Consider the following 22,513-nt stretch of genomic DNA (forward strand, 5'->3'; position numbering starts at 1 on the left):
TTCTTTTCTTATTTGTACCCCTTTAATTTCCTTCTCTTGCCTGATGCTCTGTCTAGAGTTCCAAGTACTGTGGTGAATAGGAGTGGTGAAAATGGGCATCTTTGTCTTGTTCCTGTTTTTAGAGAAAATGCTTTTAGTTTTTTCCCCCCATTCAGGATAATATTGGCCTTGGGTTTGTCATATATAGCCTTTACAATGTTGAGGTAAATTTCTTCTATCTCTTTTTTTTATTGTTTTAATCATGAATGGGTGCTGGACTTTGTCAAATGCTTTTTCTGCATCTGTTGAGATAAGCATGTTATTCTTATACTTAAGTCTATTTTTTTTTTTTTGAAGCAGGGATTGAACCAGTGGAACCAGTGGTCCTTAATCACTGAGCCACATCCCCAGCCATTTTTTTTAATATTTTATTTAAAGACAGGGTCTTGCTGAGTTGATTAGGGCCTCACTAAGTTGCTGAGGGCGGCTTTAAATGTGATCCTACTGCCTTAGCCTCTGGAGCCACTGAGATTACAGGCTTGTACCACTGTACCAAGCACATTTATTGATTTCCATATGTTGAACCAACCTTTCATCCTTTGGATGAAACCCACTCTACCACGGCATACTATCTTTTTAATGTATTTAGGTATGTAATTTGCAGATATTTTATTAAGAATTTTTGCATCTGTGTTCATCAGAGGTATTGGTCTGAACTTTTCTTGATGCATTTTTGTCTTATTTTGCTGCCAGTGCACTACTGGCTTTATAGAATGAGTTTGGCAGAGTTCCTTTCTTTTCTGTTTCATGGATTAATTTGAGGAGGATTGGTATTCTTCTTTAAAGGTCTGGTAGAACTCAAATGAGAATACATGCAGTCCTGAGCTTTTCTTTGTTGGAAGACTGTTGATAGTTGCTACAATATCATTATGTCATTATGTGATAGTGATTTGTTTAAGTTTTCTGTATCTTAGTTCAATTTGGGGAGGTCATATGTCTCTAAGAATTTCTCCCTTTTTTGGGGGGGGGGATGTCAGGGATTTAACCCAGGGGCACATTACCACTGAGCCATATCCCTAGACCTTTTTATATATATATATATATATATTTTTTTTTTTTTCTTAGAGACGGGGTCTCATTGAATTACTTAGGGCCTCACTAAGTTGCTGAGGCTGGCTCTGAACTTGCAGTTCTCCTGCCTCAGCCTCCCAAGCTGATGGGATTACAGGCATGTGCCACCATGCCTGGTAAATACTTCCATATCTTGAAGATTTTATAGCTTATTGTATTATAAATTTTCAAAATAGTTTCTGATGATTCTCTGGATTGCAGTAGTGTCTCTGGTGATATATCCTTTTTCATCTCAAAGTTTGTTAATTTGAGTTCTTTTCCCTTCTTTCTTTTGGATAGTTTGCCTAAGGGTTGTTTTCCTTTAAAATCATTTGCGCATAAACAAAACATCTCTGTAGCCCTTGTACTTGACATTCAAGTTCATGTACTTTATACTTCATATTCTAGACACTTTGGAATATTTAAGTACATACTAATCAGTAAGTAACAGCTGTTTTAATCAATTTCAATCTGATATGAGAGGAAGTTATTTATGATATGATTATATATTTTAATATATAATATGAATATTATGTATATAAAATAATGAATATTATAGAATCCTTTTTGGAACTGATATAATACTCTTTTCTGCTTTTACTACTATAAAATTGAGTTTAGATAATTTAAAGCAATTTACTGTGCCTTTTTTTCTATAAATTGTCTTATTTTTCCTCATGATCTTAAGTTGGTATTCTAGAGATTTTTTTCCTTAAATTCTGCTGTTAAAGTACAGTTTAACTCCATAATTTTTTCCATGGTTGGGTTAGAAAAACAAATTGTGTGTCATATACCATTTAGTTCCTCAGTTGGTACCTTAAGGAAAATGGGCTTTCTAACCTTTTTTATCTTATTGACTCTATTATTTCTTACTTGTAATTTATGACATGACTTATATTTCACCTTTATGCATATGTAAAAGATAACTTATGAGCCATACAAATATACATAAATTATGTTTTCTAGTTAGATTGTACAACAAAACACAATTGTTAACTACCTTTACATCAAGATTCTTTCAAAGCATTTGGAACAATTTTGCCTATTGTATAGAGTGAATGACTGCTGTTTGTGATTACCTCAGAAGCTTGAAGAATGGAATTCTTTTCTTTCTCAGTGATCATTTACTTAGGTTTTGTAGCCATTTGTTAACACCATTAGTTTTTGGTTTAAAAATCTGTCATCACTGAAAAAATCATGGTTATAATAAGAAGTTGGCTTCATAAAATTTTAGACTTGTAGAGGCCTTTTGATAACTAATTTTGTACCTTCTGTTTAGTCATGAAGACACTGAGGTCAGAGAGAGAAACTCACTTAACCAAGTGTTTCTGGAGAGCAGAAGTAAAACCAGACCCACATATTCATCCTATACTATGTAGCTTTGCTTCTATACATTAGGCTTGTTACTTTTAAATATGCTCATATAATTGGATTAAACAAAAGGGAATGTAGGAAAGGGAGGGGATGTGAATAGAAAAGATAGTAGAATGAAGAGGATATAACTTTCCTATGTTCATATTTGAATACATGACCAGTGAAACTCCATATCATGTCCAACTGCAAGAACAGGATCCTTTTTAGAATAAGTTATGCTCCATGTATGTATAATATGTCAAAATATACTCTACTGTCATGTATACCTAAAAGAACAAATTTTTAAAAAATATGCACATTTTTCTAATTCTGAGTAGACATCTCATTTATCATATGTTTCAAAACAATAACCTGTGGTATAGATCAGTATTCCAAACCAGGTTTTGGAGATTTGAAAATGTGTTATTATTTCTAGCTTTGTGTCAAGTGATTTCTGACTTCTCCCTTTCAGATCCTTTTTTTTTTCTTATGATGCTGATTGTAACTGACATTCCATTCATCAAAGTTTTTCAAGGATTACTCTTACATTTAGGAAAGCTTATTTTGAACTAATGTTTCTTAAATGCCTGTACAAAATCTAAGTGTATTACCAGTATAGGAATTTTGATAGAGAATATATTGTGTTATATTTCTTTAGCCCAGTAAGCCTTTAAGTGATTTCTAAACGAAGTAAAAGGAGCATGGTTTATAAAAGGTAGGGTTAAGATTTAATTTTTGTGTCAGTTATAAGATCGCATGACACCTGTGGGAAATGTTTCCTCTTCTGCTGCATATGCCACAGTCTTAGTAATAATTGTCAGTTGGTGTTAATGAAATGTAACACTTTTAGGAATGTGTTTGCCCATCTGATCTAATTTGTGCTTGTTGTTTGCCTTTGAGCAAATTAAGTCTGTGGAGATGACACAGGATGCAAAGAAGTATTTCACATAGAGTTAATGTTATTAAAAAATGACAATATATTCTCCAGGTTTAGTTTTGAATTTACCATGGGCCCAAGGTGTTCAGACTTTTTGCTCATGTACCCCTTGAATTCTTTTAAGTTCACATATACAATTTTTCTTCAGAAGGCTCAAATAACGGCAGAGTATAATTGCAGAGTATAAATTTATAAATAAATTCTAACATTATAAATATTTATTTGTAGTAGTAAAACTATAATGTTCTTTTAAATGTATTCATGGAATCTGAGTAGCAAGGTTATTTGATACCCACAATAATCAATTAAAAAAAATAAAAGGAGTTTTAGAAACTATTTGGTGTAGTAAGTTTTTAAATATTAAAAATTTTGGATCATATAATTATTATTTGCAAAAATAATCAATGTCATAATGTATTACATTTTTATAAATATTCAACACCAAAAGTAAAATTTGTTGATGTATTATTTCTTAATGAAGTGGAAAGAGGTGAAGTTCAACATCTGGAAAATGATTCCCTTGTAGTTATTATACCTTGCCAAAAGTCCTTGTGTATTCCTGTGCACACGCCAGTTTGAAGACTGCTGACTTAAATGACTGGCTCTGCCTTCTGTAGGCCATTATGACAATCACAAATGTCTTTTAGTGTCCAAGGTCAGGCACTCTGCAGACTGACCACCTGGGCTTGAATTCCAGCTCTTAGTCCCAGCTCATTCTTTTATTAATTTCATGACTTTGGGAAATCTCCTGCACTCCGTTGTGCATCTGTTTTCTCACCTATAGAACTATGATAAATGCTGTTGCACAAGTGAAATGAAATCCCACTTATAACATGCTTAAATAGTGTAGAATAGTTACACATGTCTGTTAGCGATATGGTCAATTCTTCAAATTCTTTTGAGCATTTTACAGGTATATCTTATTTATCTATGAACATTTCTCAGGCATATTTGATTTGAGATTGATCTCTTGGTAATTTCCTTGTGTCTATCCTGGTAGATAATATTCTACATTTCTTGTAAGAAAGTAGTCAGATCTTCCTCACGCATGTGTATGTATAAAATGATTTATGTTGCATGCACGTCTGTTCAAGCATGTGAATATGTAATGCTTTTCCATAACAAGGATCCAAATTATCATTAGCACCAAACACTTACTGAACACCCACTATAAATAAAAGTTCTATTTGGCAGAACAAGAAAATTGGTCCTTACAGCTTCCTGCTGAAAAGGATTTACAAAGATTAGTAGTCCAATTTTCAAAATAATCTTAAAGATAACACAGTCCACAATCTGTGATTTGAAAATAACGAAAATGAGCAACCTGTAAAAGGATGTGACAGGTAATGGGAAAATGAGAAAGTGTATTGAGGAAAATATAGTTGTTTATGCCTTAAATGTTATAGATCAACTGATAATGAAGCATCTAAATGGAGTCAAAGTACAGACATTAAAATTCAGGTTATGAATGTCTTTGTCTTTTTAAGAATTGCTATGAAATTAATTAAGTACAAGTTGTTAATCTGACTTGAATACTAGAAATTTTTGTAAGCATTACTTGAACCGAACTGTTACATTGTTGGGAAACAAGAATATACTTAACATTATTTTACTTCTTTAAAATTCGTATCTTGTTTAATGGAGCTAATAATTTAGCCACTAAGTTACTTTTCAAAATATACTATCTTGTTTGCATTCATCTGCATCTGCTTTTTCCCTAGTTAATATTGATTAAATACAGAAGAACTGGAAAATTGAAAACTTTGACATGAGCATTGTGAGACTGTGTGATGAGAGGGACAGAAAAGTCATTCTCACATATATTATCAGGAATTTCTGACCTTTGTAATTGCATACCCTGTTAATTTCATGATTATCTATGAAATTTAAACCCTCTACCCACCAACATGAAACAGGATTCAAAAAATTTAATTAATAAGAATATTGTTGTGAAGTTTATTTTACTTTTGAAATAATATACATCTTAAAATAGTCCAGAACTTGGGTGGGGGTTGTGGTTCAGTGGCAGAGCACTTGCCTAGCATGTGTGAGGCAATGGGTTTGATTTTCAGCACCATGTATCAATAAATAAAATAAAGGTCCATTGACAACTAAAAATTATTTTAAAACATCCCAGAATCTATGTGAATCATTGTTAAATTCATGTAAAAATAATCCTTAATTAAGGTACATGTTTTATTAAACCATAAATAATTCAGCAACTATCCATGAATATCACATTGCTTGCTGAGCTGGGTGGAAGGGGGACTACAAAATTCAATTTTAGCTCATATAGTTATTAAAAATCCCTCTGTTTATTATTAGATATTATAGATAAGTTAAATATGAAATGAATTTTGATAATAAGACTCCTATTTTGATATTGGCTTCCATGATAAAATTTGAACCATCTTTACCAGGAATAAAAATTTCTTATACTCTTGGAGAAAAGGTGGGTATACCTTTCTATTGGTGGAATAGGAATTTCTTAGCATTCTGACTTCTAGAATATATTCTTTCTGCCATTATTTTATCCTACCCCAAGTAAGCCCTTTCCAAAAGAGATCTCATTTAGAGATCTCTTTAATCAGTCCTTTCTTACAGTATATAGAAATCTTATCCAATTTTGTGCATATACCTTTAGATGTTCTAACTGAATTTAGCTACAGTTTTTTGTTTCTATGAAGAGTCTTTTTTGTATGATATTCTCTAACCTGATCATTCTTCAAGGTCCAGGTTCCATGAATTTATAAATGCAAAAGAAAAGTGATTTGTGATTCCTAAAAAATAGATGTGCTGTTTTCATCTTGCCTTTTCATATGTGTATGAAAGTATATGTGTGTATGACAAGTATATGTGTGTATGTGTGTGTATGATGCAAAGTAAGCCAAAAATGTTCTCCCTAAAATTTTTTGAAAACACTATATGATTTGTTTTTAATTATCAGTAAACTCTGTATAAATGGATTCTTTTGTCTTAAGGATAGAAAGTGCGTTTTCTTAGATAAATCAATATTTTATTTTTGGTCTTTTTGTTCCAATTATTTTGTTTCTTTATCCATCGTTTTTATGAATTTTATAAGGATAATTTAGGCACTTTTCTGTGAATGTTATTTCCTAAACTTTTTTTACTGTTTACAAAATTAACCTCAACTTCTACTTCTCCTTAAATCTTATTGTGATTTTTCAATCTATTACTTAATACATATTTTATTAATATATGTAGCATAATATCATGCATTTTATGTCTCCTTATCACTAGATTATCAACTTATTGCAGGTAGGAACCTTAACTTTTATTCAGCTCCCTGTTGTCCATGATACCAGCATGTAGCCTTGAATATGAATGCAATGGAGTATGATAAACAGTAAGTCAAAATATTATTTTTCTTTACAGATTTGGTTCATTTGACTTGTACATCTTCTAAAACAGCAAGAGAAGATTTAGAAGCAGTTGTGGAGAAATTGTTTACTCCATATACAGAAACAGGCATAGGTAAGAAAAATAAACCATGATTTATGATAGAAAGTTAAAGTAACTATAATACTCCTCTTAGATATCTCATGAAGCCTTTTTTTAATAAATATCTTTTAGTTGTAGTTGACACAATACCTTTATTTATTTATTTTATGTGATGCTGAGGGTTGAACCCGGGGGCCTCATACTCTACTGCTGAGCCACAACCCCAGCTCATCTCATGAAGGCTTTTACAACCTGAACTGAAATATGATGTATTCAGCAACAACTCTCACATGTTTTACTAAGAGATTTGAATACATTGTCTTCTTAAACATGGGGAAATAGTTAATGGAAAAATGTTAATGAAAAAATGTACATTACAAACATACACAAAAATATATATAATTAAATGCCAATGTATACTTTACAAGCATACATTCTCACATGCATGAAAAAGACTATCAGGAAATTTCTCAAGTAATTTTGGTAGAATTATGGGCAATTTTTTTATAATTTTCTTTTTATTTTTTTTTAAAGAGCACATATTCCTTTATCAGGAAAAGTTACCTTCTTTGATGTTGATTCAACTGACAGAAGATTCATATATTAATTGGCAAACATAGACCTCCATCCTAATTAATAATGTTCTTTTACTGCATAGCATGCTACTGATGTGATGAATATTTAGTCCTCAAATGTGTACATACTTCTTTTTTCTAAATTTTTAAAAATTTTTTGAGTTATAGTTGGACACAATATCTTTATTTTTATGTGGTGCTGGGGATCGAACCCAGGGACTCTCACGTGCTAGGCGAGCGCTTTACTGCTGAGCCACAATCCCAGCCCACATACTTCTTATTTATTGTGAAAAAAATGTTTTTTCACCATGATTTTAAAACTTTTTTCTCCCCATAATAGAGTAACTGTTGTAGTGTGAATGGAGGAAATGCTGCATATTTTGTGTGTAAGTGATCAAAAAGTAGCCTGATGGATGTTCTTCATTTATATGAAAGAAAGGCTATTTTCATTATAGTGTTTGTATTCCCACCTGAGTCTTGCTCACTTTCTTCAATTAATTCATATATCATTTTCTTTGAATGTTACATTTGTACACACAACCATTTTTTACTCCTATATGTTCTTTTTTGTTTTAGCTTATTTCCTGTGTATGTTGCTTTTCTTAATGCAGACATGGAATCTTAACTTTTATTCAGCTCCCTGTTTATTCAACAAGGAATGTTTATATTTACATAAGAAAACAAACTGTTCCATTTTCAGGAACTTGTATTAATATAATTAAATTCTTTGTGTGCTTCTTGAATAATGTCCTCCGATCTAAAAACTTTAGAATTTAATTTATTTCTTATTTCTTTGTCTGAAAATATCATAAATATTTGGTTCATTGTTAAAAGTTTGATTTTAGAGTTATGATACATGGTAATATTCCTAAACATAATATGGAGTTAAAATGTATCTTTTGATTCTAACTACATCTGCCCCTTACTTACAAAAACCCTTTCTTTGTCATTTCTAAAATTTTTCATGTTTCTGTTGTACTTTCATTCAATGATAGTGTCAAATAGAACAGTAAATTTGAATCTTGTATCATTTCTCTTCTTAAATACATTGAATTTTTTGTTTAAAAGATCAAGCTGGGGAACATTATTTGTTCTTTACATAGCATCCTCTGGCCATTTTAGATTTTTGAACATTAATCTTAATGGTTAAAGTGATCCCATTTTGAAATGATGTATTGTTTAGAAGCTGAGTGAAATTCTTTAGTAAGAACTATGTGCTCAGAGAGGTCCTCAGGTGCACCGAGGCACTGAAAAGCTAGTTTTCACTGACACATAGGCCTTTTTATCATCAGGATGAGGTAGTGGTCATATTTTAATTAAAATGTCAGAACAAATACTGTTGGAGTTATTGAAAATGAATCACCAGATAAAGTGAGCACTGGGCCATGGCAGGTCAAAGAGGCAAAGTCACCTGCAGAAGAGAACTCAATTCATTTTCCTGCCTAAATGAGGAAGAATGAACTTTATGAGCAATATGAACTTTTAATGCATTAAAGCACATTCTTCCCTGTAGCAAAATCCCATATTTTCACAGATTGATAGCTTTTATTATGTTTTGATTATTTGATAATCATGTGAAACCTTATGCTTTAGAGTATTGTAAATATTTTATGTTAAAATATAGACAAAAGGAATAACATTATTTGGCCTTATTTCATTTTATTTTTCTCTGAGTTCTACATTCTGTATGGTGCTGTGCATTGTAATCCGTTGTGAAAGTCAGTTTGGACACCTTGCAGGGAAGATCATTTCTTGGAAAAGATAATATTCTCTTTTCAAATACAGTACTTCTTTGGCAATGTTTCTGAAAAATTCCTGTAGAGTTCTGTAGGTATTCCCTCTCTTTCTTGCCTTTTCACTTTATACCTGTCAGCCAAGGCCCTTGAGATAAACTCTGGCTCAATACTTTCAAGAGCCCTATTTGCTAACCTTCTGTAACAACATCAGGAATCTTGAAACCCTTCTCTGCTTTTTATTTTCTTTTTCCATATTTTTATTGGTTAATTATATTTGTACGAAATAATGGGGTATGCTGTTGCATAGTTCTGCATGCACTCACCCTTCTCTAATTCTTAGTCCCAAAAAGTATACCAAATGCTTTTTGCTTAATTAACCTGATTCTGCAGGTGAGAAAATGGGATGATTGTTCACCATTAATTGTACATTAATTCTTCCAGACTATAGAATATCATTCAAAGCACTGAAAGAGAATTACAAAGTGAACAGTATATACTTACCAGTCTCACTGGTAAAACTAGTCTCACTGGTAAAACTATTCTGAGAGTTTTCTTCTTTTTTCCAGGAAAATTGATATTTTCAATACACATTAAAGCAAGACTTTCATTCAGTAGTGTATTTTTAAATGTCTAAAATGTAGTGTCATCACTGCACCATCTTCTTTCTCTTTTCCCTCCACTGTACATGGCTTGTGGAGTTACCACATTCCATTTCATTGATTTTTATCTCAAAGAGCAGCACGTTCTGTGAATTCCCCTTATAGGTATAATTTGAAGTTGGTGACTGATAAGGGGATTTAAGTACTTGTTGGGTTGTGAAAACAAATGTCTTAATTGCATTTTTATATGTGTTCCATTCAGACTCAATCAAGGGCTATTCTCCCAGTGGATGAAAACAACTTACCTAAAATGGTTGACTTACTCCTTACACATGGTGTGCAACTGTACATCGTTTCTTGTTTTTATTCAATTTACCAAAGTTATTTTTGTTCTTGCTTTTATTCAAGATTCACTTGATTTTAATTTGTTTAAGATCTATTCTAACTTTCCGATTACTTCTTTAGTCTTTACACTATCTAAATGAATGAAGTGCGCTATTGGAGAAAAACATTTCTGCTACTGGCAACCTATGAAGCATTTCCCAGCCAAAGCTCAGCTGCTTTAATATTCTCTGACAATTGTATACTTCACAACTGCATGTTATTTTTTCCAGCTATCTCTCTGCCTTTCAGCTGACTTCAAAGAAAGATGAAGAAATTATATGTATCTTCGAAGGTTTTAAGGTCAAAGCTTGATAGCTCCCTTGTTTCTAGAGCATTTTTCTTCAGCCTGTGTCAACTTTTCTCTCTCTACATGGTTTATTTTCAAAGCCTTAACATGTGAGATTTCTTTTCCATAATCTATTGGATTACTCATTTCCCCCAAATAATATTCAATAAATATCCTGACCTGAGCTGGAATTTTCATGAAATACAAGATATTCTCTCCTAGCATATGCTTAGAAATGGGCTCGGCAATATAAGAGTTTCCATTCCTTAGCCCATTTCTCTGCAATGCTCCCCAAGTCTGGTTGCATGAATCCTAAGCAATATTTGTAAGTTTCTTCTCATACGATTTAATGAAACTAAACTCACCAATTTATAAAAAGCTCTATATTTAGCTCTGAAATACCAGTCCTATATGTTTTTTTTTTTTTTGGTTTTGTCAAAAAATAGGTTTTGACATCTAATGTGTGCCTACATAAAGTTAGACTAATAGATGTTTGCATTTCAGTGATACCTAAAAAGATCACTTCTTCTACTCGGTTTATTTATCTTGTCACACTCATAATTGTGGATTATTTAGGATGAACTAGAAAAATAAAAATAACATATTTAATGTTCTTACAGTGCAGATATATTAAATTAAATATAATCAAATCCTACTTATCTTGAATTCAGGAATAGGGCATTCTTGTTAATTGAATACTACAGTTAGCTCAGAATTTCTCTACATTGATTAACAATTTAACATTGACAGTAATTATACTTTAGCACTTTCTTTATGATTCTTAAAGTGCCTCATAGACTTGAGTAATCTTTATAAACATCCATTATTATCATTGTACAGAATTTGAATTTTTATTCAGACTCGGGCTAGAGAAAACTCTATAGTCAATAGATATATTAACAACAATACATTTTCTCCAACCCTGGAAAATTTAATTATAACATTTTTAAAGAATAAAGGCAGAGAAATGATCATCAAGATAGTAACAAATGAGCTTTAGAAATTGAGGTTAACCAGGTTGGGCTTTTAATAAGCACATTGTACTTTAATTATATCTGAAAACGGGGTCAAAATCAATCCAACTCATTTATTGTCTGTTGTGTACTAGGCTCTGTGTTAGGGAAAATTAAAAAGGAGGAGGGTAAGGACTAATTCTAGCTCATCTGTGTATACCCAGCTCCTATGTCAATGCCTAATATGCAAAATAGACACTCTGTATTAACAATGAGAGGCTGTGTGCTTAAAATACTATTCCATTTCATGGCCTCATTTTTGTTACTTTTTTATTGTTGTTAATTTTATGTTCCAATATGGCAAAGTGAGTTCTATCAAAATTTTAATCCTGTGCATACCATTGTTAATAATAGATTTATTGTGATATGTGCCATATTATTTACCTATTTAAAGAGTAAAATTCAAGTTTTAAAAATATATTTATAGGAGCTGTAGTAGAACACTTGCCTCAAGCTTGATAGCAGTAGAGCACTTGCCTAGCTCTTGCAGGGCCCTGGGTTTGATCATCAGCACCACATAAAAATAAATAAAGGTATTGTGTCCAACTACAATTAAAAAATAAATATTTTTAAAAAATTTACAGAATTGTCCAAACATCAACATTAAATTTTAGAATATCTGTTACCCACCTCCCCCAAGAAACTCCGTACCTATCAGCATTTGCTCTCCATTTACCTTCGCATCCTTCAGCCCTAAATAACCTCTGATTCCTATTTCTGTGGATTTATTTATTCTGGAGATACTATTAAGTTACTATATAATTTAATTTATAGTTAGATTATATACTTTATATAAGTTAGATTGTCTATTGAAAACACAAGTTCATTTTTTATTATCTTTTCACTTCATAGGGACACTTTAAGGATGAATATGAGCATAAACACTAATGCTAATGAGAAGATATAAGTCCAGAAGATATAAGGAGCATGGCACTATATCAAATTAACTTACTAATCAAAATAATTTTTAAAAATGTAATTTGTCTTAGGTTGAAAAGCCATCATTGCTTGAAATATGCATTTATATAAGAGTTTATACATTTACTAATTGTTTATATACAAAAGTCTGATTTAATACCATGTCTAGTCATGGCCTTCTTGGTAATTGGCTGCATAGTGTAGTAATCAACAGGTGCAATGTGTTTTATAATATAAATAAAATTCATTTTTACATTTAGAAAATGAAGAAGTTGAAAAGCCAAGAATTCTGTGGGCTCTCTATTTCAATATGAGAGATTCTTCCGACATCAACAGGAACTGTTATAATGATTTACCATCCAATGTTTATGTCTGCTCTGGACCAGATGGTGGTTTAGGAAATGATAATGCAGTCAAACAGGTAAGGATGTTGGTATTTCTCAGTTTTGTATTAAGTGAGCTCCCTGCCCCCATGAAAAGAGACTTCAAATTTAATACCATCAAATTTGGTACCATCATTTAATACCATCTCTGCATTTGAGCCTGAATTTTTTTTTTTGAGATATTTTCTTGCTAAGAGTCTTGAGAGTCGTGCTAAATTACACAGGCTGGCCTCAAACTTGTGATCCTCCTTCCTTACTCAGCCTACCATGTTGCTGAAATTATAGGGGTGCATCCCATGGCCAGCTAAACATTTTTCTATGAACTGCAAAGCAACTTTAAATATAATTTATCAAGTATTTTCACTACATTGAGTATACTGATGAATTATGAGAGGTGATTTATGAGTTCCACTATGGCAATATGGATAGAAGATGTTTAAAATACATGTTCATAAAAATGAATGTAATAGGGGCTGGGGCTGTAGCTCAGTGGTAGAGTGCTTGCCTCACATGTGTGAGGCACTGGGTTTGATCCTCAACACCCCATAAAAATAAATAAATAAATAAAGATATTGTGGTCCATTTACAACTAAAAATATTTTTTAAATGAATTTATAATCTCAGTATTTAAAAAAATTGTTTCTAATTTAAATAGTTTGTCCACCATCTGTTATTTTGAAATACGTAAGCATTTTTTCCTGTCTTTTCAAGAAAGATATAGCTAGTAAAAGCAAACAACATGTAATTTTACAATGGTCTTAATGCAGTTTTTTTAATCTTGGAAAAGAATGATAACATGGCTTCTTACAGTATTATTACATTGACACAAGCCATTGTCTCGAGACCTACTATTATAGCTGCTGAGGAGTATGGTAAGTACCAGTGGAAGTTAATCATAGTGCTCCTGGGCAAGGCTATGAAGAGGTACAGGCTGAGACAAGCTGCCAAAAGTGAACTGTAGAAAATTTATTTGCCTAAACCAATACACTTGTCTGCCTTTGACAGGAAAGAAAAAATAAACAAATATTTTTTCAGGCACAAGTCTAAACTTTTCTCAGAAAGATTTGGCACATCGTTCTAATAATAAATGGATAATTTAACATTGTTTTGAGACCAGATATGGCAGGGATCTAATTTCATTCCCACCAGTAGCAGGAATATTTAGTAGCCAGTGGCCTCATTGAGCATGTAGTCTAATTTTTAGTCATAGCAGCAAGGCTATGAAAAATGACCACAATTCAGACATTTATAGTTTTTTGCAAAAAAATATTTGTGCCTCACCTTTAGAGACTAATGGTGATGTTGGAAAATCATATTTAGCCAGTAATGTCAAACAAAAATCAGGAAGTCACAACTCTCTTCTTTGTATTTTAATACTATAATAGGAATTTAAGATGGCTCAATATCTACATTTGTGGTATAACTGATCAAGTAGTTTTTACTTTGGTGGTCCAATTTATTGCAAGCAGAAATTGCCAATAAGTTTTTAACCAGGTTACTTAGGTTGTTTTTACCCTTGAATAAACTTTAATTTTGGAGGGTAGTGATACTAATGATAGAACTCAGGATATTCTACCACCAATTATATCTCTGTAGTCTTTTTCATCTTTTAATACAGGGTCTCCCTAAGTTGCCCCGGCTAGACTCAAATCTGTGATCCTCCTGCCTCAGCCTCCCAAGTTGCTGGGATCCCAGGCATATGTTATTGTACCCAGCTATAAGCTTTAATTTTTTAAGCCAAAATATCAGAAATTTTAAGAGCTTATAATACAAGTGCTAATGTGATCTAAATTACTACATGCTATAAGATTATAGTTAAGGGATAGTTTTATTGTGAGATAATTTGCTTTCCAAGAAGATAATATTCAGGGGGTAAATATCAAATTAGAGAACACTATAATGCCAGTTTGGGTACTAATCATTATATGCTATTAAATATAAGTAGTTTTACATTTTTACATAGCATTTGCACTCAAATATCTGTTTGGAGAAAAAATAATAATGCCTACTTTAAAGAGCATTGATAATATTTATAAACAGTTTATTCAGATAAACTACATTCTGATTCCAGTACATCTCCCATGAGCCTATCTCAGTCACTAATTGTGATTTCTATTTTCTAAATGAAGAATGTTATTTCTAAAAGTTCTCAGAACATCACCTAAGTTTTGCCCATTTAAAAACATAATTCCCTATGCTGTGGCTGGGGCTTAGCAGTAGAGTGCTTGTCTCTCATGTGAGGCCCTGGGTTTGATCCTCAGCACCACATAAATAAAATTAAAGGTATTGTGTCCACCTACGACTAAAAAAAAAATATTCTTAAAAATTAAAAAAATAAACCCCTACAGATTTTTTTTCGTTTTTTTTTCCCTTTTTCTTTCTAACAAAATGTTTCATTTTAGCAGTTGAAAAGTTTGTAAAGTTTCAATATGTAGACCTGACTCCCTTGTCTTCCTATTTACCAGCTTATGGCTTAAAAATACACTGATATTATAAAATGAACTGTATTTAAAATCCACAAGTTAAAAGTGTGTATAGGATGGCTGTGCATTGCAATTCAGGGGTAGAGTACTAACTTGTGAGGCCCTGGGTTCAATCAGTAGTACTACCAAAAGGGGGTGGGTATAGGAGTAATGATAACCTTACAGAGAGGGATTTAATAGATGTGTAGCAATTCTCCATCACTATCAAAGACAACAGAATTGAAATAGTCAGGGTGAAAAGAGTAGCATCTGCACCAGCCCAGGATATAAACATCGTGGTATGTTTGAGGAAGTACTGGTAAAGGTATAAGTAAAGCCAAACATCTGAGAGGTAGAGGTTGGAAGAAATGGGAGATTAAGACCAGAAAGTAGGCCTGAAGAGTTTATATGCCATACTAGCGATCTTATAACTCATCATTAGTAATGGGGAGTCATTGAAGAGAAAACACAGAAAAACAGAATTTTATCTCCCATAGACCCTTCTGAGAGTGTCATAGAGGTGGAATACATGGGAAAACTCTAGAGGCAAGGAGACCAGCTCGGTTCAGAAACTGTTGGAATTGTACTTGCTGTGCAAGATGGTGCATGCCTAAACTATGTCATTGGGGATAGAGCAAATAGAATCAAGAAATGGAAAATGAAATTGCCCAGATTTGGCAGTTGTTTGCATGTAGGGAGTAAAGGGAATAGAAAATATCTACAGACAGACAAGAGAGGGATATGAGATAAAAAGACCATTTTAGGAGAACTGAAATGTGAAGGAGGAATCTGATCTGAGTCTTCCTTCTGCAGAAGGGGCTAAATGTCTCCAGCAGAGGCATAGGGTGAGTTCCTAGGGTGGAGAACAAAGCAGACATCTCTAAAATTTAATTTCAGTATGTCCACAGTAAACAATACAGTATTATTAATTAAAAATTACCATACTAGACATTAGATACTCGATCTCACTCATTTTGTAACTGAAAATTTGTATCCTGTGACCAAAATTTCCCCATTATTCCTACCCTCAATCCCTGAAATAGCCCTTTTTCACTGTTTCTATGAATGTGATTTTCTTCAATTTCATTTGTGAGACCATGCAGTATTTCAGGGGCCTAACTTATATCACTTAGCATAATATTTCTATAGATTTATCCATGTTGTCTCAAGTGACACGATAGTTTATTTGAAATTTGATAAGAGAGCAGATGTTTAGTGATCCATATACTATGGTAGCTACATTCATTAATTTGATTATGAAATTCATGCAGTGTATATCATTACATTGAATACCTTGAATACATACAATTATGTCAAGTAAATATTTAAAATATCTAGTAAATAGCCTATCCAGAAACATAGCCTTGAAGTATATCCAAGAGGGAAAGATAATTTTCCTATCTTTGTCCCTTCTTTCAGGTCCACTTCAAAACTCAAAAGCTTTTGTTTATTATCCTTCTACGCATCCCTTAAAAAGTCATCCGATGCAGGAGTCCAGATGTTAATTAAGTTAGGTTTTGCAGCCCATAAGTCTCTATTGTATTTTCTCAACTCTGCCATTATTAGTGCAAAGCAGCCATAGACAATAGGTAAATGAATGAATGTGACTGAGTTCCAATAAAACTTTACATATGAAACCAAGCAGCAGTCTGGATTTGATTTGTGGGCAATAGTTTGTCAGCTCTTGGTCTAACCATTCACCTTGTGTGTACATCAAGAAGAAAAATGAAATCCAGAAAAACCTTATTTTTTTTTTAAATCAGCATATGTCTTAAGACCTTTAATGACTCTCTTTTACCAATACAATAGAGTGCAAGCTCCTGAGCATGACAGGGATCCTGATCTGATAGTGAGGCAGTGGATTGTATTTCCATTGGTATATACTAATGAATGTTTTTATATTCTCAATAATCTGAATGCCTAATAATGAACTTGGTCAAATGATTTCATCTTTGAAGGGTAGACCTGAATTGATATATAGAAATAGAGGGAGAAGGGCTGGGGGTATACCTTGGTGATAGAGTGTATGCCTACCATGCGTGAAGCTCTGGGGTCATTCCCCAGCAATGCAAAAAAAGAAAGAGAAAAGCCATAGAATTATGAAAAAGCCACTTTTTAGAAGATCATGCATATATATACTGGTCAAGTATTATAACTACATGAAAGAAAATTTTAAGAGTACCACTTAATTTTTTTAGATAGTTCCTGAAATGCACATGTATTTTAAACTGATGTCTAATCTAAATTATTTTGTTCCTTCATTCTTGGCCAGGCTGAAATAATTTTCCAGAGTATATGCCCCAATGAAGACTTCTGTCCACCCCCACCAAATCCTGAAGATATTGTCCTTGATGGAGACAGTTCACAACCAGAATCTTCAGAATCCAGTGCCATTCTAGAAGCCAACTCAGAGACTCCCGCAGAAAGTACAACCCTGGGAAACCCAGAGGAGACCTCTGAATAAAGGCTATATATCAAACTCAATACTCCACTTTGGAAATTCCCATGGGCTTCACAATCTTCCTGATGTAAAAAAAAAAAACACTTTTAGAAGTCAGCAGCCAGTTGACATGCAGAATTATAAGAAGCAACAGGTCAAAGAAATCCATAAGGGAATTTTCCTTAAAAGAGGACATTCCAGTAACACAAAGCACTTATAAAGCACATTGACTTACATGCCTATTTTAAATACAAAAACCTATGAAATTAACCAGATAAAAATTATAAATGAACTGATTCCTGGGAATATAACTATGGATTTAAAAGTAATCCTATGCATTGTTAATAATTTTGTGGTGTTAGGACAACTTCTTTTTGCCACTTTGGATCTTTTTTAAAAGCTACACCTTGAGAATCAGCTCACATATTTCCTTTGATTATTTATTAAAATTACAGATATGAGCATATGACAAAACATAAAAGCATATGTAAATTAAGTGGAGAAAAACTGAAGCATCAAGATCCAGGCCAAAGTATGTGTTTGGAATAAAAGTTTGTTTTCTGTGTTGACAACAGTATAAAATGCCAATATTAAGATATTTAGGCACTTTTATAAACCTTAAGTCCATTACTCAGTAATGTTTTTAAATATTAGTACTAATATTTATATGTGAATCTTCTACACACTGGAAAAAGCTCAATCATGAAGTATTGAAAGAATAAAAGAAAAGGTTTAGATAGGATCCCTGATATTTGGAAATTCTATGGCATGAAGTAACTGGAACACTATCCTAATTGTCTACAGACCTTAGTCAGAGCTGTGCTACTGATAGTAGGCAAATTGTTTTATCTTCTGAAACTGTTTCTCAATATGTAAAGAAGAAACAATAATCTGCCTATTGTGTGACAGTGATTATGAAGATGAAAGCAATGCCATCCTTAGACTGTTTTATTCTGGAAAATTTTGTTTCAGAATTTTCTCATTGACTTGGGACTGAATATCAAAAAACTTGTGCAGAAAATAATTGCTTGTCATAAAAATAGATCATGTTTTTGTATTAAGCTTTTTAAATGAATATTTGTGTCTGAAATTAGTATTTAGTACTCTTTATAGACCAGTAAACATAGTAACACATGGATTTCCAATTTTGAAATATAATAAGGCAAACACTCTGTAAATTCTTATTCCTTTTCTGATAGGTAGGCCTGAAACCATAAAGGTCTCTGAATAGAGTGTAACATTTGATAAACCCTAATACACACTCCAAATAAATATGAGAGTGTATACATAGGCAGCAAATCTACATACAGCAACAGTGCCTGCATTTAAATTTTCCGAATGCCAAGCTCTGATGGTTTACTTCTTTTGAGCAATAGTTTTGACTTAGAACTGCTTGTAAATAAATAAACAGACTTGAAGCCTCTTGTCACATAGTTTGGCTTTTATTGCCTCTCAGGGAGCTATGGCTCCAGTGGAAAGCACATAGTTCTTACACACTTCAGCTGCAAATGGTCCCTGACCTCCTCTTGTTCTGGAAAAGGTCTTGAAGCTAGTTGTGACAGTAATAGATTCATGGGAAATGGAAAGAACCAAGGAATGTAGCTCTTGCTTCACCTTTCCAACCCCCACATATAGAGCTGAATCCAGAGGAAAGGAAAACTTTCTAGCCTCTCAGGCTGTTCCTGTCCCCTCCTCCCATTGTACAGTACCTCCCCTGTCTTACTTGCCCTCTCTTTCTCTCTTTTCCCCTTTTATAATGTCACACACAAATCAGGGACAGTAGAATCACATTATAACAATATATATAAGGATTCAGATCTTTTTTGAACTCAAATCATGTTTTTGAAGCCTAATTAGGACAATGCACTGAATGCTTAGTACATACCCATAAGTATACCAGGAATTGGTCCTGCCCTTCAATACCAGCAATACATATATGAGAGTATTAAATATGAATATAATTGCAGTAAGTTGTACCAATCAAGATATTACACTTTTTTTTTTAATCTTAGAGTTAAGGCTCTCCTGAATGCAGATGCACATTTATGTAAACAGACAATCAGGGTAGGCCTAATATAACTAAAAAAAAATATTAGATAGCCTTAATGCAGCTGTCTATATATAGAACAAGAAGCTAATTTGTACTCTCATGGCCCAGCCCACATTGTACCATATTTCATCTGTTCAACAATATCAGTCTCTTCCATGCCATTTACTAAATAACATAGAAATGTTTAAAAGCTCCTGAGTGTGATTTGTGATGAATACAATACTACACAACTGCTAAGAACCTTATTACAGAATTCTAGCTATTTCTGGTTGCCTCAGAATGTAATAGATATTATTTAAGAGCTTTCTCTTCAGTTATCTTAATACTTAAAGTACTTATTTCTGTAGATATTAAATCGAAGTAAAAAATTTTGATTTTGTTGCAAAACTTTAAACATGAAGGCATAAGAATAAAATTTATGTACATAATTAGAAAAAAATTCAGTAGCTAATTAAAAATTTGAAAAATTTTATTAAAGACTTGAATATTTAAATATTTACTTGTGCATGCTTATTAACCAAAAATGATATATTCAGTTTAATGATTCATAAGAGCATTAATAACTAATGCTTCTGTATTTTATTTCTAGTTGGTGTGCCTGCCCAAGAAAACATATAATTATAATGAAGGTCAATTTATATATTTTTCTATAGTGAAATGGCCAGTTAATGGGTAACTTCTAGAATAGTGGTAGTTTCTCAGATTGGCAGTCATTTGTCCAAAATAATAGCCTTGATTATTTAATTTTATTATTGATGATAATGATTTATTCTGTCAAGGCCAAACTTTCCTGGATTGTCTGCCCTTGGTCTAAACTCCTGAAAAATTCCAAAACAATTGTTTAGAATTGATAAATAGAAGTGATCATTAAAATTTAAATTGTAATTCTGCAAATCAGTTGTTTACTGCTACCAGTATTGAATAATTTGTCTTATTCTCAGTAAATTTTGTCAAATTCCAAAAAGCATGAATCTATATATTTGGTCATTTATAATTTGTATACTGTAACAATTTTCAGAGGAAATAAAGACTTCAATGCCTTTCAGGTGTGATGTCCAATTTTTTTCATATGATTTTTTATATATACCAATAAAGATTGTCTTTTTATAATTAGCCAATTATTTAAATATTAAATTAACTGTCAGATGTATTTTTGGTTTTGTTTCCAGGCATCTGCCAACATTGTTGTTTTAATCAGCTTTTTTGCTGTCATAACCAAAAGACCTGACCAGAACCTTTAGAGAAGGAAAAGTTTCTTTGGGGGCTGACAGTTTCAGAGGTCTTAGAAAATAGATAGTGAGCTCCATTTCTCATGGCCTGAGGTGAGGCAGAACATCATGGCAGAAGTGCATGGCAGAGGAAAGTAGCTCAGGATATGGCACTAGGAAACAAGAGTCTCCACTTGCCAAGGACAAAATATATATCCCACAGGCATTCCCCAAATGACCCATCTCTTCCAGCCACATCCTACCTGTCTACAGTCACCACCCAGTTAATCCCTATTAGGGGAGTAGTACACTGATTAGGTTAGGAGTCTCATAATCCAATCTTTTCACCTCTAAACTTCCTTGCATTGTCTCACACACAAGCTTTGGGGGATACCTCATATCTAAGCCATAACAAGTTTGTGATAAAGGCTATCAGATGATACATGGATTTGATTCACTTAATCAACTGTTCTAGCTGTTAACATTAATTCTTTATAAGGCAAAGGTGGATGAAACTTGAATCTGTTTGAAATCAGTGCTGTAAAGGTTTTGAGATGTTTCCTATGACTTTAGAGTACGTAGATTGTTTATAAACTTCATATCTCTGAGGAAGAGATTCTGAAATGTTTTTTTCATATTTATTTGATGATAAGAACCTGAAATGTTTTTCTCTGAAGTGGTTGAGGCTCCAACAGCTTACTTGCAATATTCAAAAGATTGCTGATGATCTTTTAAAGCAGAAATCATTCATTGATGATTTGTTTTTGAATCAAATAATTAAGCAGACATTCTCTGTCAATTCCACAAAGTGTATAATGCTCTTTAGCTAGAATGGTTTTTAAAGATAACAGGACTCTTTCAAAACTGGCAATTTATCTGAGATATTAATAAATCAAGTTTGTGAAAGATAAGGTTAATTGAATTTTTAAACAAGTAGCTGTATTATCCTTCAAGCACCTTGGAGCTCATACAGTATTCACACTTTTTTAAAACAAGTACTTTGATATGTTTGAATTCTCCTTTAATGATAGCTTTTTTAAAAAACACAATTAAGTAGTTTAACTCTTAGCATCCCAAATCACATTTTGAAGGCCACTTTTCTGCCCATTAATGTACAATTTTAGCTAAGGGGCTGCAATTGTGATGCCCTTGCCATATAAGTCACTACGTCTGCCCTTTCTGGTGATGATGACTCTTAGGACCATTTGACAGGTAATCATTAGAACTTGGATCCTAGTACACTGTAGGGCCTTTTTGCCTATCACTGCAGGAGGATTTATGCTGGTAACTCCTATTAATGTTAATAGGACTTGCATGTGTAAAACCTCCTGCTATCAATGAGATAGTTGACCCCTAAAAGAAATATTAATTAGAGATGGATGTTGTAGCTGATATAGAAGCATCAGTGAATTGTCCTATTTGGGACTTTCAGGTGGGTAAAAAAATAGAGTGTACCAATTCTGAGAATTTGTAGAGTTTGAAATAATAAAAAAACTAGATCTTAATGATCTATCCCCATTTCTAATATATATTAGAAATTACTGAACATTTAAATGTTATCAACATTTCCCTCTTATTTTTAGAGTAATTTTGTCTAGAATTCATTGAAATAACATTT

At 32.6% G+C, this 22,513-nt stretch overlaps 1 protein-coding gene across 3 annotated transcripts in view; it reads left to right on the forward strand.

Annotated features, from left to right (window-relative positions):
* Positions 1–20,732, forward strand: part of Chm (CHM Rab escort protein) — a 165,679-nt gene extending 144,947 nt beyond the window's left edge. For all 3 annotated transcript variants that reach the window (XM_005328844.5, XM_021728773.3, XM_021728775.3), the window contains 3 exons: positions 6,776–6,874; positions 12,613–12,773; positions 17,470–20,732. In XM_005328844.5, coding sequence (XP_005328901.2) covers positions 6,776–6,874; positions 12,613–12,773; positions 17,470–17,661 — 452 coding nt within the window. In that variant the 3' untranslated portion in view covers positions 17,662–20,732. The remainder of the gene's footprint in view (positions 1–6,775; positions 6,875–12,612; positions 12,774–17,469) is intronic.
* Positions 20,733–22,513: the final 1,781 nt, after the last annotated feature.

The sequence above is a fragment of the Ictidomys tridecemlineatus genome, chromosome X (assembly GCF_052094955.1).
Source record: "Ictidomys tridecemlineatus isolate mIctTri1 chromosome X, mIctTri1.hap1, whole genome shotgun sequence".
Lineage (NCBI taxonomy): Eukaryota > Metazoa > Chordata > Mammalia > Rodentia > Sciuridae > Ictidomys > Ictidomys tridecemlineatus.